Source organism: Enhydra lutris, unplaced genomic scaffold (assembly GCF_002288905.1).
Source record: "Enhydra lutris kenyoni isolate GAN:26980312 unplaced genomic scaffold, ASM228890v2 scaffoldscaffold17, whole genome shotgun sequence".
Lineage (NCBI taxonomy): Eukaryota > Metazoa > Chordata > Mammalia > Carnivora > Mustelidae > Enhydra > Enhydra lutris.
In genome coordinates this window covers 31,594,520-31,610,278 of record NW_019154101.1, presented here as the reverse complement: position 1 = coordinate 31,610,278, position 15,759 = coordinate 31,594,520, and the positions used below count along the sequence as shown (strand labels likewise).

At 47.8% G+C, this 15,759-nt stretch overlaps 1 protein-coding gene across 2 annotated transcripts; it reads right to left on the bottom strand.

Moving 5' to 3' along the window:
* Nucleotides 1-377: 377 nt before the first annotated feature.
* On the bottom strand, nt 378-15,462 carry LOC111147788 (TNF alpha induced protein 3). Of its 2 annotated transcripts, XM_022504022.1 has the most exons (9): nt 15,217-15,462; nt 11,580-11,889; nt 8,188-8,378; nt 7,385-7,532; nt 7,042-7,212; nt 6,036-6,216; nt 4,011-4,930; nt 3,192-3,373; nt 378-2,429 (listed from the first exon to the last, which is right to left on the bottom strand). In XM_022504022.1, exons 2-9 carry the CDS (start codon nt 11,872-11,874, stop codon nt 2,145-2,147), a joined length of 2,373 nt encoding a protein of 790 aa, XP_022359730.1. In that variant the 5' UTR covers nt 11,875-11,889; nt 15,217-15,462; the 3' UTR covers nt 378-2,144. The 2 variants fall into 2 exon arrangements, with proteins under 2 accessions (XP_022359730.1, XP_022359729.1); XM_022504021.1 differs by lacking the exon at nt 15,217-15,462 and having other exon boundaries at nt 11,580-11,906.
* Between the last annotated feature and the right edge of the window lie 297 nt (nt 15,463-15,759).

Here is a 15,759-nt window from a genome sequence, read left to right as displayed (position 1 = left end):
CCCAGGAAATCTTACACCAGGCTTCCTACCTCCCTCCTATTTCTTTCTTACTAAGCCTCTCTCTGCTGCTCTCTCCTGTTTTCCTTTTCTGCACTGCAAGAAGGCCGAAGGCAGCAACCTTTGGAGAGGCACAGGGACCTAATGTCTCCTGAGAATGGGACAGGTTGACCCTTCCCACTCCTGCCTGGGCCTCAGTGTCCCTGCAGTTGAACAATGACTCACCCTCATGCCGTTATAATGTTCGCAAAGTTCTTACTACATGGGGGTGGGACGCATGTGCACTATCCGGGTATACCGCGATATGAGGCTGTTTGGGAAACATAGCCTTAGTATTTGGGTCTCTTTCTCTCACCATTTGTAAGCAGAAAACATCAAAATCTGTTCTTAAATAATTTATTTTTTAATATTGACTTTTGTGAAAAGTTACACATATTTAGGAAAACTTGAAGGAATCCAACAGAATAAACAGCTCTCTATCAGGGACAACTAAATGTGCAAATTTCAAATGCTTTCTAAAATAAGTATAAATAATTCCATTTTTCACATTAAGAATGAAAATATTGATACACACAAAATATTAAAATATTGACTTTAGAAGAACTAGATGAACACTGATGTTTATTTGAGATCTTTAGAAAAAAATGATTAAAATTTATGTTGAGGAAATAGCACTCAAGGTGGCAAACATGTCAGGTAATACAAGTAAAGGCTGTGTAGAGTTATAGATTACTAATATTTTTAGGTCATAAGTTCCAGACCCCCCCCCCAAAAAAATGGCAGCCTTTACCTCTGGGGACAATGTGTTTCCCCCTTTTTTTTCTATAACAAGTATGACAGCAACACAAAGCAAACAGAGAAACTGCAGGCCAAGAACAGAAAGAAATTTCCTATGCTCATGGTCACAGGGTTTTGCTGTCCCAGCGCGAAGGTGCCACTGGTTGTGCGGTTGCTACCAGGACAGAGAGTTAAAACACAGCAAATAAAACTATCATTAAAGGTCACAACATCCCAGTGACCTTCTCCAATCTCATCCCCATTCCTTCCCAATTTTATCTCTAAAGAGGTAGGATATTCAAGGCATCTGTTTACTGCGGAAAGCAGTTACTTTTTTTATTTTTATTTTTTTTTCATCTGGCTAGCAAGAGGCTCTAACCCAAGTTTCATCAAGAAGCATGAGCTTTTAATGAATATACCTTTGGTGCAATTCCTTCTTTCTTAGGGAAGACAACCACAGTACATCAAAGAGACCAAATCCCCAAGGCACTCAGGTACTCGCCCAAAAGAGGACTATGAATATGCTATTTCAAGAAGACACTACAGCAAACACTTTACCCAGAGCAGAAGAAACATCTTCATTTAAATAACCCTGAAGTTTGAAATAAAATAAATAAAGTGAATTATATAGACAATATATTTCACCACAATAAAAACAATTCCCTCATACATAATATAAGGGTACATTATATATGTACACATTTTCATGCACACCTCAGGCTAACTTCTTTAGAAGTGAAGACAGTGATAACCAAGAGAGGCACACATCTTCCCACTAGAATGTTCTGATTTCTTCCAAGGTGCATACTGTAAAGAGCAGCTGGTTTGCTCTTCAGCGTGAACTGATTCGGTCTCAGCAGCCTCAGAGCCACAGTCTGTGGACAGCTCGGTGTCTGCCGTGTCCGTGGGAAATGGACGAGGCGGGGAGGGAAAGACCACTCACCACTGACACTGAATTTGTCCGTTCTCCCTGAGCTTCCTGAACTTGAGGGCCTGTGGGCGCGGCAGGTCGGCCCCATGGCTCCAAGCCCGGCCCGCGTGGGGCTGTGTGGGGGGAACGGCTCCGTGATCCCCAACCCACCTGACCGAGCTTCTTCTCCCTTTTCTCCCGAGATGTTGTAGTCCCGGCACACATTCCGAGTCCACGCAGTTCCTGGCCTTCCGCGTGGAGGGGAGGTGGCGGGGGAAGAGCAGCAGCCCATCCGCCGCCCGTCACTGGCCTTGCTCTCGTTCCAAGGCCACTTTCGCAGGCTGGCCGCGACCGCGACCCGAGCTTCTCTTTGCTCCCCTGCTCGAAGCTGCCGGCAGCTCGCTGCGGCTAGCACCATTGCCCGCTGAGGCTCCAGGTCCCCGGGGCCCCTCCGCACCCCTCAGCCGTACAGCTGCTTGAACTGGAAGCACTCGTTGCAGTAGCCGCTACATTTGGCGTTGCCGAAGTGATCGCAGGCGGGGGCCCGGCAGCGCTGTTTGGGGGGCTCCTCGGGAACCGGCTCGCCCCGGTGGGCCCCCGCGCCCACGCGCTGGCCGAGGTGCTGGCACTCCATGCAGAGCTCCTCGCTGCGGCACGCCAGGATGTTCTTGCAGGAGGCCCGGGCACACTTGGGCCTGGAGGCGCTCGCCGTGCTTCGAGTCGCGTCTCTGCGCTGGCTCGATCTCTGAATGGGAAGAGCAGAGAGAACTGTTGGCCAGTTGCTCAGGGAGAGCACCAGGCAATCTCGTCTGCCTGCGCGGGTGTTACCAAGAACTCTGTGGGGTGGAGAGCCACCGCCTGACCCAGGGAGCCGGAGCTGCACGTGCTATCTGCGACTGGGAGCTCGCCAAAGACGCCTCCTCCCAGTCCCGTGAGAGCACCCTGAGTGCAACCAAGGAGCACCTGACCTGGAGGCCTGTGAAGGCTGGCCCGGCTAGCCTCTGCTTGGATTAGTGCGAAGCTGGCCTTCCCCAGACAGATTCCCTACCATGCTGTAAACAACAGGAGAGGCAACCATCAGCCTAAGTTGGCTTTTCTCCTATGCCACTGTGTGCAGGCAAGTGGGCTACTCTGCCTCCTTCTCCTGTCTCCTGATAAAGGACTACTTCCAAAAGTCTGCTGGCCACTCAGATCCTTGTGCTGCTACAAGTCAAAAAGTCTCTCTTTGGCATCAGGCTTTTCGGAGACTTTAAGAGGTTTTATTCTATGGCTGATTCGATTTACTTTTTAAATGAATTCTAAAATACAGTTAGGCCACGAAAATCAAGAGTACCTACTGCACTTCCAACCCTGGGGGCTACAGGGACTTCTCCCCCCACCACAACCACCCTAAGGTTCTTCCCCGGAACTTGGCAGGGAGGAAAGTCCACTGTCTCAGTGGGAAGAAGCAACTCCAGTGAGGAGAGCTGGCCCAAAGGGGCAGGGGAAATACCTCAAAATGTCTCACCAGTTGCTCTTCGGTCCTTTTGGCTTCGTGAAATCTCTGACTCTGAGCTTCGATGAAACACTTTTGACAGTATCCTTCAAACACGGTGCTTCCCAGGGTGCCACATTCCCTTCCCAGGCAGGGGACAGCATTCTGGAACCTGGGGGCCGTGGGACTGGCTTTCGTGGAGGCAGTGACAAAATCTGAAAGAGAGTGGGAGCTCATCAGTGCTACAGGTGGTCTCCAAGCAGAGAGAGAGAGACCGCCAGGTTCTGGGTATAGGTTAGGGCACCCTGGGCTGTGCATACATGAGCACGGCCTTTTCTAAATTCAGTCAAAGAAAAAAAAAACGGTAATAATGCCATTACGGAAACATCTTTGACTTTACAGACCTCTCATTTTTGAACATGCTGCACGGGCCAGGCATGGTAACAGAACAGAGACACTAACTGCCCATCGGTCCTTCTTCAAACGAGAGTTTTCTAAAACCACCCGCATTTTCTCAGGGTCAGCGGAGACTTCCCTGTCTTCAGCTACTGCCCATCAACTCTGGATTTCTATTACATCTACATGTCCAAAAAAGTCTTGTTTAAACTCTGCCTCACAAATGCCAGACGCTAAATGACCATGTGAAATAAAATTCTACGAACTCTATCTAAGAGGGGCTGTAGGACTTTGGAAGGTGGTTTTCTGTGTCTTTTGCCTCCTAGTGACCATCCCTCTGGGCCAGCTGCACTCGCCCCCGCCGCCCAGAGGGGCTGCTTTCTGGCAGCTCAGGAGCAAAATTGCTTCTAGCACGGGTTTAGAAACGGGACTTAGGAAATCCGTCAGTTCACTCACGTTTGTTTTCTCTGTACTCGATGAAACACAGCGTGCAGAAGCCTTTGTTTTCTGGAGTCCCGAAATACATGCAGCCGGCTTTTCTGCACTTGCTGGTCCCCATCCTGTCCCCTGGAGTCCGTGTGGCCTGAGAGAGGCAGCCGGAGGGAGCTTCGGTCCCGGCTCTATGGCAAGAATGTGTGGAGAGACTCTGGACAAGCTGCGAAGGATCTGACTTGGACCTCTGGTGACAGGAAGGAGGGATGCTAGAGCTGAGGCCCGAGGAGGGCTCTGCCGTAGTCCTTTTGAAGCAAGTACTGCAGATCCCATTAAACGTCCTGGTGACGTCCTGCAGGCAGGCTCGGCACTTACCGGGGTCCAAGTGCCTCGTGCTGTCCGAGGGGTGGCCCGCGCCCAGCTGCCGAGCGTTGTGGCAGCGCTCACAAAATCCATTGTGCTGCACGTTCAGCGTGAAAGGGCAGCCAGGGCTCCTGCACTTCATAGCGGTGGTCTCGCTGAACAGGAAGAGACTGGGCGCCGTCGGAGGGGCCGAATGAGGCCCCCCAGCTGGCTCCTCGGGGCTCCAGCCCATGGGTTCATAGGCCTCGCCCCGGGAGGGCCCAAGAGCCATGCCAGGGAGCACCTCGGGGCCTGGCTTGGAGTGCAGCTTTGAGGGTTTGCTTTGGGTCTTTTGCCGCCTCTCTGAGCACTCATGGCACAGAGGCTGGGTGTTCACGGACATGAAGAAAGGACAGTTGGGTGTTTCACATTTTACGTCCATGAGCGAAAGCTGGGGAACGGAAGGTTCCAAAGGATTCTGAGCATGTATCTCTCTCCGCTCCTGCTCATTGTTCTCCTGCCATTTCTTGTACTCGTGCTGGACAAGTTCAAAGTAATCATCTACCAGATTTATTTCTTTGGGTAAGTTGGCTTCATCTAGCCTAAAGACCAAAAAGAAAAATATGAGACTACACACAAACATGGATACACACGCACACGCACAATTTCACATCATGAGCTCAGAGGCCAAACTCCTAGAATGTGGATTATGGCAATAACTTGATAACCACTCACTGAAATGCAGGCCAATGATCATGAGTCTACACCTCCAGCAGAGCACAGTCCAATACTGCTAAGGAGATTTCATTGTTTTCAAGAACCACAGTCTTATTTAATCAATCTTGGTCCACTCCAAATTACTGATAATTCTAAAGAAAGGGCTATTCTGGGGACGCTGCTACACTTGACTCTTTTAAAAACTCACTTTTACTTTTTAACTTCTCTGATGTCAATCTTCTAGTAAAACATCATGTAGCATGTTCCTTTGGGACTAGTCTACATTATAATTCAAACTACTTTGGGACCTCGTTGCCTGTATTTTGGTGTTATTAATCTTAAACTGGCAGCTGGTGTCTATCAGCACGGACTGCCCCGCACAGTGACCAAGCAGTGGACATACCCCCCAGGTGCTGTCCACTCACTTCCAAGCCTCTATCATGTGTCTGCCTCCCCCTCTGGTGTATTTCAAGTCCTAACAAATAGGCATCTCTCCAACATAAAGCCACCTGCACTGCACATCATCTGGGTCTTGCCTTTACTTCCTCTGTGGCAAAAATCATATGCATGCCCACATAAAGATGATCCACAACCCCGACTGTGTCTGAGGTGTCTGTACTTACCAAGAAGCCAAGAGAAAAAGGCTTCTGCTTCCAAGAATTTTCACTTGCTAGCCTAGTACTAGGGCAATTAAACAAAACACAACAAAACTATCCTTGGTTCGAGAGACTTTAAAGCCACAATCCTGTCAGCATCCAGCTATGCAGGAAAGTGACCATGGAGAAATTACTCGTTCCCATGTGAAACCCAAGTTGGTATGGCCTCCCATCATCCTCTCTGACTATATACACCACACTTGGATCTGTCGCACATTGGAGGAAACTGGTTTCAAATAACTTTATGGTTGAGCTCTGGGACGGCCTCAGCTTATGTGGTAGAAGTAAAAGCAGTTGAAGATGACAAAGGACAGAGCTAAGGATAAACTCTTACTTTGCAGCATTGATCAAATGGGTGGTGCCATGGTCCCAGCCTTGGACGGGGATTTCGATCACCATCAAGTACTCTTTCAAGAGCTTCTCCTTCATCTCGTTTTCAGGATCTGTCAAAAAGTGAACTTTTAAGTCTTCAAATCTTCCTCGCTCTCTGTTAACAAGTGGAACAGCTCGGATTTCTGAGGGAAAGAAGCAACACATAAGCGACACGTGATTCTACTAAATGAGATTATGTGTGAGGCTGCATATATAATGGTCACATCTCACAAACACAGAAAAGATACAAAAAAGGATAGAAAAGTATCATCTAGTCACAATCAAATGCAGATTGGGAAACAAACTACACTAAACTCTAACATAAAATGCTTTGTATGTTCTGGAAGCTCAGAGAATATTAGGCAGCCTGGAGGCAGTGGATTTCATTGGGTAAATCATCACACTTCAGAACCACGCTGATCTGAGTCTGAATCCTGGCTTTGCCACTGTCAAGCTCTGTGACATCAGGGAAGTTAATGAACTTCTCTGAGCTTCAACCATCTCTGTAAAACAAGGCTTCCAGTGCTTATGGTCTATAGGGACGCTGTGAGGATGAAATGAGATGAAATAAACGTCTACATTTATCCCCTAAAGCACTTCGCACACTGCCTCTTCCACTGGAAGCTATCTTAGTAATGGCTAACCTGACAGACACTGACCCGCTCTGGGCCAGGGCTCTGTGGGCCTCACTCTGTCATATATCAAAGGGCGGTGGTCATGTCACAGATCTCCTACTTGCAGCTAAGCTGTGGGAAGTGCTTTCCAAGCCATACACAAAGAGGGCGGGATTACTGCCATGGCATTACTGTTGCTAACCAGGCATGTGACAGAACACTGTATTCATATACAAATAATAAACATAAATGAGGCTCTTGCCAGAGGGCCTCAAAGAGCCCAGTGGTCAGTGGGAACAGGGTGTCCCAGTATCTAGCAGCAGTTACAAATATGAATCCGTGCTGTGTCCTCACCAGGTCCACTGTCCTTCAGGGTCACCAGGGGTACAAAGTGCTGGCTGTCATAGCCGAGAATGATGGGGTATCGATAGCACTCCTGGGCTGGCCAGTGGAGAGGCAGGTAAATCCCGCCCACCTTCAAGGGAGCGAAATTGGAACCCGATTCCAAACTTCTCAGCATTTTGTCTGTTTAGGGAAAGAGCAAGAGAAATAAGGCCCTCAGGTGATTTTCATCAAATTCCCTTCAGCTACTATTGCTGGTGACCCGGGTAGCCAGGTAGCCTCAGTTTTTCTGAAGAGCTAACGCATTAAAGCCGACCGGCCCGCGAATACAAATAAGCAACCTGCAGGCTCTCACCTGAGATGACAATGATTGGTCTTCTGAGGATGTTGCAAAGGACAAATATGTGTATTTCTTCCAGTGAGTTATACTGAAGTCCACCTCGGGCCACGGGTGTGTCTGTGGATGCCATTTTGATTAGGCTGTCCCATTCATCTGTCCAATTCTAGGAAGTGGGTAAAGGGGAAATCGGGATTGAATGAACTATGCATTAAAAAGTCAGTCGGACTTTGCTCTACAATTATTCATTTATATAACCTGGCTGACTTTTCCCCTTTCTGGAAATCATCATTTGACTGGTCACCCTTTTTTCCCCAGTTTGATTTTCTTCCTTTACTTTTTTCCACTATAAGGCCAACTTAGAAGTGGGGGAGGATGGGGACAGCACCTGCTTTCAAAAAAATCCCTGATGAGGCATAACAACAAAGCCCCTTATCCAAATGTTCACAAAAATTCCAAGCCTGTGACTGAGAATGGTGAGCCCCATGTCTGAATTTGATTGGCAGGCTCGGTAAAGCATGCAAAGGGCAATCAGATGGGAAAGCAACCAAAACACCACAGGAAAGGCCAAGTAGCCCTTCTGCTAAAAAGAAGAGATCCACAGCTGGGAATCTGCTGCCTAGAAACCTCCCAGCAGTGACAAAAGCCTCAGGTTCATCCCACAGGAGGTTTCTGGTGTTTTTCATGGACTGTGCTCTGCTTAGCCAAGTTCACGTGACCTAGGAAGTCATATGGTCCTCGAGAGCGGGGGCTGGCCCGAGAGGCCCTTCACCCACCATGGAGCTCTATTGATAGATATTTAATGGGGGAACAAAACATACCCGAGTATCGTAGCAAAGCCCCGTTTCCACAAATTCCTGGGATTTAAGAGACTCCAGCTGCCAGCGGAATTTAAAGTTGCGTGTATCCGTCTCCTTGAGAGTGCTGAAGAGAGCCTTCCTCAGGACCAGGTCTGTGTCCTGAACACCCCACATATACTGAGAAGCAGCATGCATGAGGCAGTTTCCATCACCTGGGGAAGAAGCCATACACATCAAAGGCCTAGCAAAAGTTTTTAGAATGCACTAGCCCTGCTTCTAGTACAGGGGACCTAGTAGGGGCATGTGAGAGATGCAAACGGTTTACTTTCTTAGTCCAACAGCCAACTGAGAACATTTCACAAGGGGATGACAGCTTTAGGGAAAAAAATCACTCTTTCCACTCTTAATTTTAATGATGGACCCAAAAGAACAAAGGGGCCAGGAACTGATTATCAGGGGACCTTGGTTCTAGCCTGGCTTGCCCTAACTGGTTTAGGTGTGACCTTGGGGGAAATTCCTCAGCTTCTGAGTGTTGCTTTTTTTTTCTTCTTTGTGAAATGAGGGTATTGGGTTATGATCTCTAAAGTCTGTCCCATTCTAGCATTCCTTGATGTTTTGGCTAAGACACTGGCACTATTACTCCGTGGCTCTAGAGAAAACACACGGCGTATGGTGCACAAACCAAGAAGCTGCCTTGGCTCCGCTTACTAGACAGGGACGGTCTGGCTATGACTCAGTGGTAAATGACTTGACCATTCCACTGAGGCCTCTGGGGCCTGGGAGTTTCCTCTCCTGGTTTATCAAGTGGGATCAAGAACACCGCATTACCTCCTCAGCCTGCCTTTGAGCATTGTGAGAAACAGGTCTAATTTTACTCCATGAATTTGTTACTTTCACAGGTCAAAACCCACAATTCAAGAGGCTGCCTTTTGTCTAACCTCCAAACAATAAACATTTTGGGGGGAATGTTTAATATCAAAAAAGTCAATGCCTTAGTGACTCGTGGCCAAGGGCACTGCTGTTTTTACAAACAGGAGTTCGACTGTTTTCTTACATTACGCTACAAGTAGGGTTATCGTTTTCTGAAGCTTTTAGCAAATCTTAAGTACACTCAAACTGTAAAAAACAAAAACAAAACAACAAAGAAAACCCCTCAAGCATATATACCCATCTACAACTCGTATCCCTGCAATTCATACATTGGGAAAAACGAGCTAAGTAAGTATTCACAGGAATGAACAGAACAGATCGCTTAGCCTTTTGTCTTGGCAGAAGTGTGGCAACGATTGCGTTCTGTTGAAATTTCCCCTTTGCAAAATCTAGAGCAAAGATAAGGCATTTTTTCTTCTTCTTGTGCTTACTTTCAGTTCTTTATTGAGATGCACCAGTACAAAATTCCCTAAGCAACATCTGGAATTCCCCAGCGCTAAGTTATTTGACTAGCAATTGAGCAACAGCTATTGTACTTTTTGTTCTGGTGTGTAGACATTTAAACTTCGAAGGGCGCCCTGGACTTTCCAAGTGGGTGTGGTCAGGGTGAGCTGGAATAGGGCTACTCATTATACAAGTGAAATCGCGGCAGCCAATAGACGCTGGAATTTTTCACTTGAAGTTTCAATTTTATGCCACCTACTCCCTTCCTCATTCACCGCAGTCTCATATCCTCAAATGCAAACTTGTGAATCACCCCCTCCCCAAAGAGACCACTGACTTTGTACAACCCTCCTGAGGGGCTGGGGGTTTAAAAAAAAAAAAAAAAAGGTGCTTAATAAAAGACAGAGAGTAAAAATCGCTTTGTCTATCCCCCAATATCTTTTTTTCCTTTTCCAGAATTTTAAGGAATTTTCTTTAAAGTGGGGAAATAAGAAGATCTGAGTCCCCACCACATTCCTATTTCCCAAAAAATGTTATCAAAATGCACTTGCTTTTGTAGCTTTATTTGTAGCATGAATCCTTGTAGACTTTAATGACATACCTTTGCAAAACAAGTGTTTACTATTTGTATCCATTATTTTCTTAAGGAGTAAGTTCAACCTAAAATGTCAGTTAATTCTGTTAATGATAAGAAGGTTTTCCTCTTCCTACCACATCTCTAGTTTGGCAGAATCTCTCTGTTTCCAGCTCTCCCAGAGTTCACTCCATTCCTTTTTTGTAACAAAATGGGAAAGAGCTAAAACCACAAACTGTCAGGAATATAAACCCCTTGATGATGACTTAACATAATTACCCACTTCTACGCATCACTTGATTTAAGGCCAAGAAAAATGTAAACATTAGCTCTCCCCAGTTTTCATTCTACCTTTGTTTCTAAGAATCTGCGCTTCAAAAGTAGAGGCAAGATGTTCAAGTAATGCACCAGAACCAATCCCCCTCACCGAACACCACAAAATACCTATCTCCAGGCACTCCACAATGCCCAGCTCAAAAATGGCCAAAGTGAATGTACAAATAAGTTAATTAATACTCTCATACTCTCATTGTCAACAAGGATTTCTGTGCTTGGATGTATTAATTTGATCAAGGTGGTCTTAAAGAAGGACAGTTACTTATATAAGAACCTGATTCCTGCCCTCATCTAGACTATAAGCATTTAATTGATCATGGACAGTCTACTTGCTTCTTGTAATAATCAGTGACATTATAATGCAGGATTTTGTATCTGCCTGAAACAGTGTGCTTGGATGTGGCCATGATGCACACACTCTTGCTGGAAGGAACCAATCAAAAAGCAAAACAGTAAAGTTTAGAACAGGAAACAGCTATTAGTGGTAAAGGGCCATTGAGCAGATACACCCAGATAGCAAGAAATTCAGAACTAGGAATCCCTAAACATAATGAAGTAAAGCTCTAAAGTTTGTGCTAAAAATCTCAAGTATCCTTCCACTTCATGTCATGGGACCAAAACCAACAGAACCTAGGTAAGGGAGAGGCAGGCAACAGCCATTCACTGGTTAACCCACAAAATGCCATCAGTTCAAGTCGTGTAAGGTCATCACTACGAGCATCGTCTAATGACAGTGGGAAACAAGAGTAATACTAGCTTTCACACCATGCTTTCCTTTTGAACTTAAAGCCTTTTAATGTTTCCATTACTGGCCAGGAAAGGGTATTTTACAAATGATTATACAAACAGCCACAAAAATTAGACACACAAGTCCCTCAATGGGAGGCACGGAATTTCGGAATGCATTTTTCAAGCCTCAGTGCCTCTGCTCTCTAATACACACAATTACAAAATATCCTTCGTGAAAATACTGGCAAAACCAGCTTGTTTTTATCACAGGTCTTTCATAGAGTATTCTATATTAAGGGGTTTGTGCTCTCGAGAGACTTGAATTTGGGCCAGCGCTATCAGAATTGAATGAATGGGGACCCAGCACGGTGGGAGCCAAGCCTTAGACAAGTCTTCTTACCATTTGTTTTCAGCGCCACCAGCTTCCTGACTTCTTGACACCAGTTGAGCTTCTTCTGGCTTTCGAGGGAGGCCTGGATGTTTCTGTCAATGAGAGCTTTGTGGATGATCTCCCGAAACTGTGGGCAAAACTGGCAAGTTCTGAACATTTCCAGTGTGTATCGGTGCATGGATTTAAAATGGTGAATGATCCCATTGGTAGGCTTAAATATATCTTCCGGAGTTCTCTCTCGTATCTTCACAGCTTTCCGCATGTTGCTCAAATACAAAGCCTGGGGAAGGAGTTGTTCAGCCATTGTGCTCTGCGATACCTGAAGAGGAGGGAGATAAACCCATTCCGTTAGTCTGCCTTTGATACCACTCCTATATACCTGCCTGCAGGAAACCCCAGTGTTTGATCTTGTCATTACCCTAATCTGTAGGCAAAAGATCTTAGTCACCTCTACTCCCAGGATACTAGCTGGCCCCCAAGATTAACTCACACTGGACTGTTTTAAGTTACATCACTTTTAAAGATTAGTCTAAACAAGAGAAGGAAGGCGGGGAGTGGGTACTGAGGAGGAGGGGAATAACCCGCGTTTTCAGTAACGTTTGTCAGGGAGCCAAGCCTATCTGTCAGCAACAGGTACTGCACCTCATAACCGGCAAGCTCCCCTTGCATTCTCATGGCACCCTGACGCCACAGCCACTGGGTCTTTGGAGCCCTGAATGCCAGTGAAGGACACAAGGCAGCCTGGGCAAGTCTGTAACTCCTCCCCTAAGACCATGGTTCAGCAGTCCTTGCTCTCCGGCAGTTCCTTGATTTTTCCTTCAAGCCTTCCCTCCCTATACTGCAAAGGAAATGCTTTGTGAAAAACCTTGCAATTTTACGTTGTTACCTAGGCTTCTGATTAGAGTTTCCTCTTCAGTCCCAAGGAGAAGTATTTATAAAGAGCTCATTTGCAAAATGTATTGTAATATTTATAAAGGTTAAAAAAGCCTATTTCCAGTAAGATGCTTTGCAATTTTAAGAGCAAACAGTAAGTCTTTCGGAACCCTCTCTGTTGAACTTTACGACATCAGAATAAGAAATAGAATTGTAAGAATAATAGAAGGATAAATTTTACACTTCCAAGAACAGGCATTAGAGTTCTATTATTCCAGTGCAACTGCCAACCACACTTATTATTATCCTCCAGGGACCAACACTCAGATGCATTTCCCACCCTGTCTTCATGCTGAAATCTTCAAGCATAATCCGCTGGTGGAAAGAAATCAACGTCTGGAAGCAGGCAAGGAAAGATGGCCAGGAACACTCAGGACAAATGAAGGAAGCTGGGGGCAAAACCCAGCATCTACAACCCATGCCAACAGCCTGGGTTGTTGTGAATTGACACAACATGGTATCCTCGCAGTGTGGGGTTGTGTGGAAAGCCAGCTGTCATTCACAAGCCTCAGCAGGGTGCCTCACCATACATCTTGGTTTCCAAGATGAAGACAAAGATGGTTTCAGAGCATGAAGATATTCCCTAGGGAGTTTCATGACGATTGTTAATCTCACTCCTGTATCATACTATTTACCAGGGCAAGCTTTTAGTTGAGGAAGACCTGAAACCTATGTAGAAGTGAGAAGAAACCTAGATTTTTAGGGAAGACTTTCCTACGTGGGTCTAGGCTCTCTTAAAGCCATTGATGAAGCGGTTTAAATTCTTGCGGTCCACTCAAAGCAGAGAGGCTGGACTAGATGACCCCGAGGTTGCTTTCTGGTGATAGCTCTGGATCAGGATTCCTAATCTGATTGCCAGTGAGGCCTGGGAGAAGTAATTCTCTGGGTCAGTTGGTAATCTTTCCTTTGACGTCAGACATTCCCTGGAGGTGGAACTGGGCAAAATTAGAGCAGGACCATAAGCACAACGAGGGGATAAAAACATTACACCCATCTCCACTTCATGGCAGAGCCAAAGTCTCGCAATGTCACTCATTCATCTGTCCATCACTCAAAAAGCACTACCTGACCACCTACTAAAGGTACAGTGCCATGCTTGATGCTGGGGCTAAAAAACCCAAGATGACCTTATTCCCTGTCTGCAGGCAAAGCAACAGAAGTACACGTTCCGCTCAGGTTCCACACCAGCCAAGGCAGACAGCTTTGCCTAGACGCCAGATCTTCCGACACCTGCCCCTCGCTATTCCCACAGCACCACCTCTGCGGCTGCAATGCCTGCTGCTCTCAGGTGGGATGAGGCGGGAAGTAAAAAGATCTGAAACAAGCTAGGTGTTGCCTTTTTGTTTTCCTGAGTCTTCTATTATTCTCTTCTCACTCCAAGACCTTTCAGCCAAGACCTCAAATAGTGAGAGCCGTAAGCCATAAACAAGACATGCAAATGTCTCTACCAGATAGCCCACGGTCCTCTCATTCATAGGTTTGGCCTTGCACAGACTGCAGAACCGCCTCCTTCAAAGAATCAAAACCCACCATCCAAATTCCCAGTTCTCGGATTTTTCCAAATTTAAGATTAAGGAATAAATATTCCCGGCCTATGATGGTAGTGTCCTTACGGTTAAAGACAGACGCTATCACCCTTAACATTTCTTTTACATTTATTACTTCACTGACTTTTTATGCACAAATGCCTTATCGAATTTTTGCAAAGGATCCCTCCGAAACTTCAAAAATTGTACAAAGAATCAAAGAAATCAAAGCAGCCCCTTAGACAATGAGAACGCGGCAGTAAGTGGCTGCTCAACAATTAGGGACACAGGGGTTTTGGTTTAATCGGCAATGGTTCTTCCCAGATGCTGCCCTGAGTCCCTTGACCAGAGACCAGCTTTCTAAGGAAAGAAGATCAGAGGCAGGGAGAACTGAAAACAAAGCTATCTCAAAAGAGCTGAGCTCCTTCCTTACTTAATACCACTGCTTTCCTGAGAGGCCAGGTGGCAGGATGTGGGACAACCCGGGCTGACAAAGACTGTCTAACTGTGGGGTAGGGGCTGGGGCAGGGGCCTGCAGATCACTGTGAACTGGAGCACCCGAAAAGCAGGCCGACGGCCCACTTTAACATGCACACTTCTCTTGCACGGCTGCCACTGAGGATCGACACTGTCCCTGGACCCCACCCACCTCCCCGCACTTCACTCCCAGTGTCTGCAAGCTGTCCCTGGACAGGCTGGCTGGCGGAGTCCTCCACCCCCGCCCGGTTTCGTGGCCTCCCAGACATCCCACGGGCGGTGGGGTGCTTCTGCACAATCTGGGAAGAAGCCATAGCGGTTCTGCAAGGTCTACGTGTCCAGCAGCATCCAGAGCTCGATTTAAAAACACGAAAGGCACGAAAAAGAGCGAAACACCAAGGACCACCCGACCTGGGAGTCCGGAGGCTACTCGCCAGGAGTCTGCTACAGCTTAAGTTCTTTGCAGTATTTAAAAGGAACAGCTGGCTGGAGGATTCCAGAGCTGTCACCCCAACATCTGGCGCGGCGATCTCGACTCCTAGCATTTCAAAACCCACAGTGGGCACAAACGGCCAACAAACTCCCCTCCAGGACCGCTGACAAACCCATGCCAGGTAGACCGGGCCAGCCCGCGAGTCGCTGCCGATTACACACCCGCAGCCCCTGACCCCGCCGAGATGTGGCAGACGGCAACGGGACGCGGCGGTTACCTGTCCCCGCCGCGCGTTCCTCTTCCTAAGTCCCAAGTCCAGGTCAGGGCAGGCGCGCGCCGCAGGCGGGGTTCGGGGCCGCGCGGAGGAGGCGCCCCATGGACGCCGGAGCTCGGCGCTCGCTCGCTAGCCCGGCCGGGGTTGGGGATGGCGCCCGCTGCCTCCCTCCGCCACCGCCGCCGCACTTCTCCTGGCGGCTGCTGTCACCGCTCCGCCCCCACGGGCTCCGAGCTCGCTGCACTTGGCCCGCTGCGAAGACTGCAGACTGCCAGTTCTCTTTTTCCCTTTCTGTTTTACCGCCGGCGGAGAGCGGGGATTTCCACCCGGGGACTTTCCAGTCACGTGACGCCCGGCCCGGCGCCGAGAGCCGCGCGTCGCCGGCCGCCAGGGGGCGCAGAGGGCTCGGGAGGCGCAAGGGGTGCTGGAGGCGAGCGGCGCCCCGCCCCGCCCCGCGCGAGAAACTCCTGAGCCCCGCCCCCGGGTGTCCCCGCGTGAGTCACCTGGGCATTTCGGAAGCTGGCCCAACGTCACATCCATGTGGAA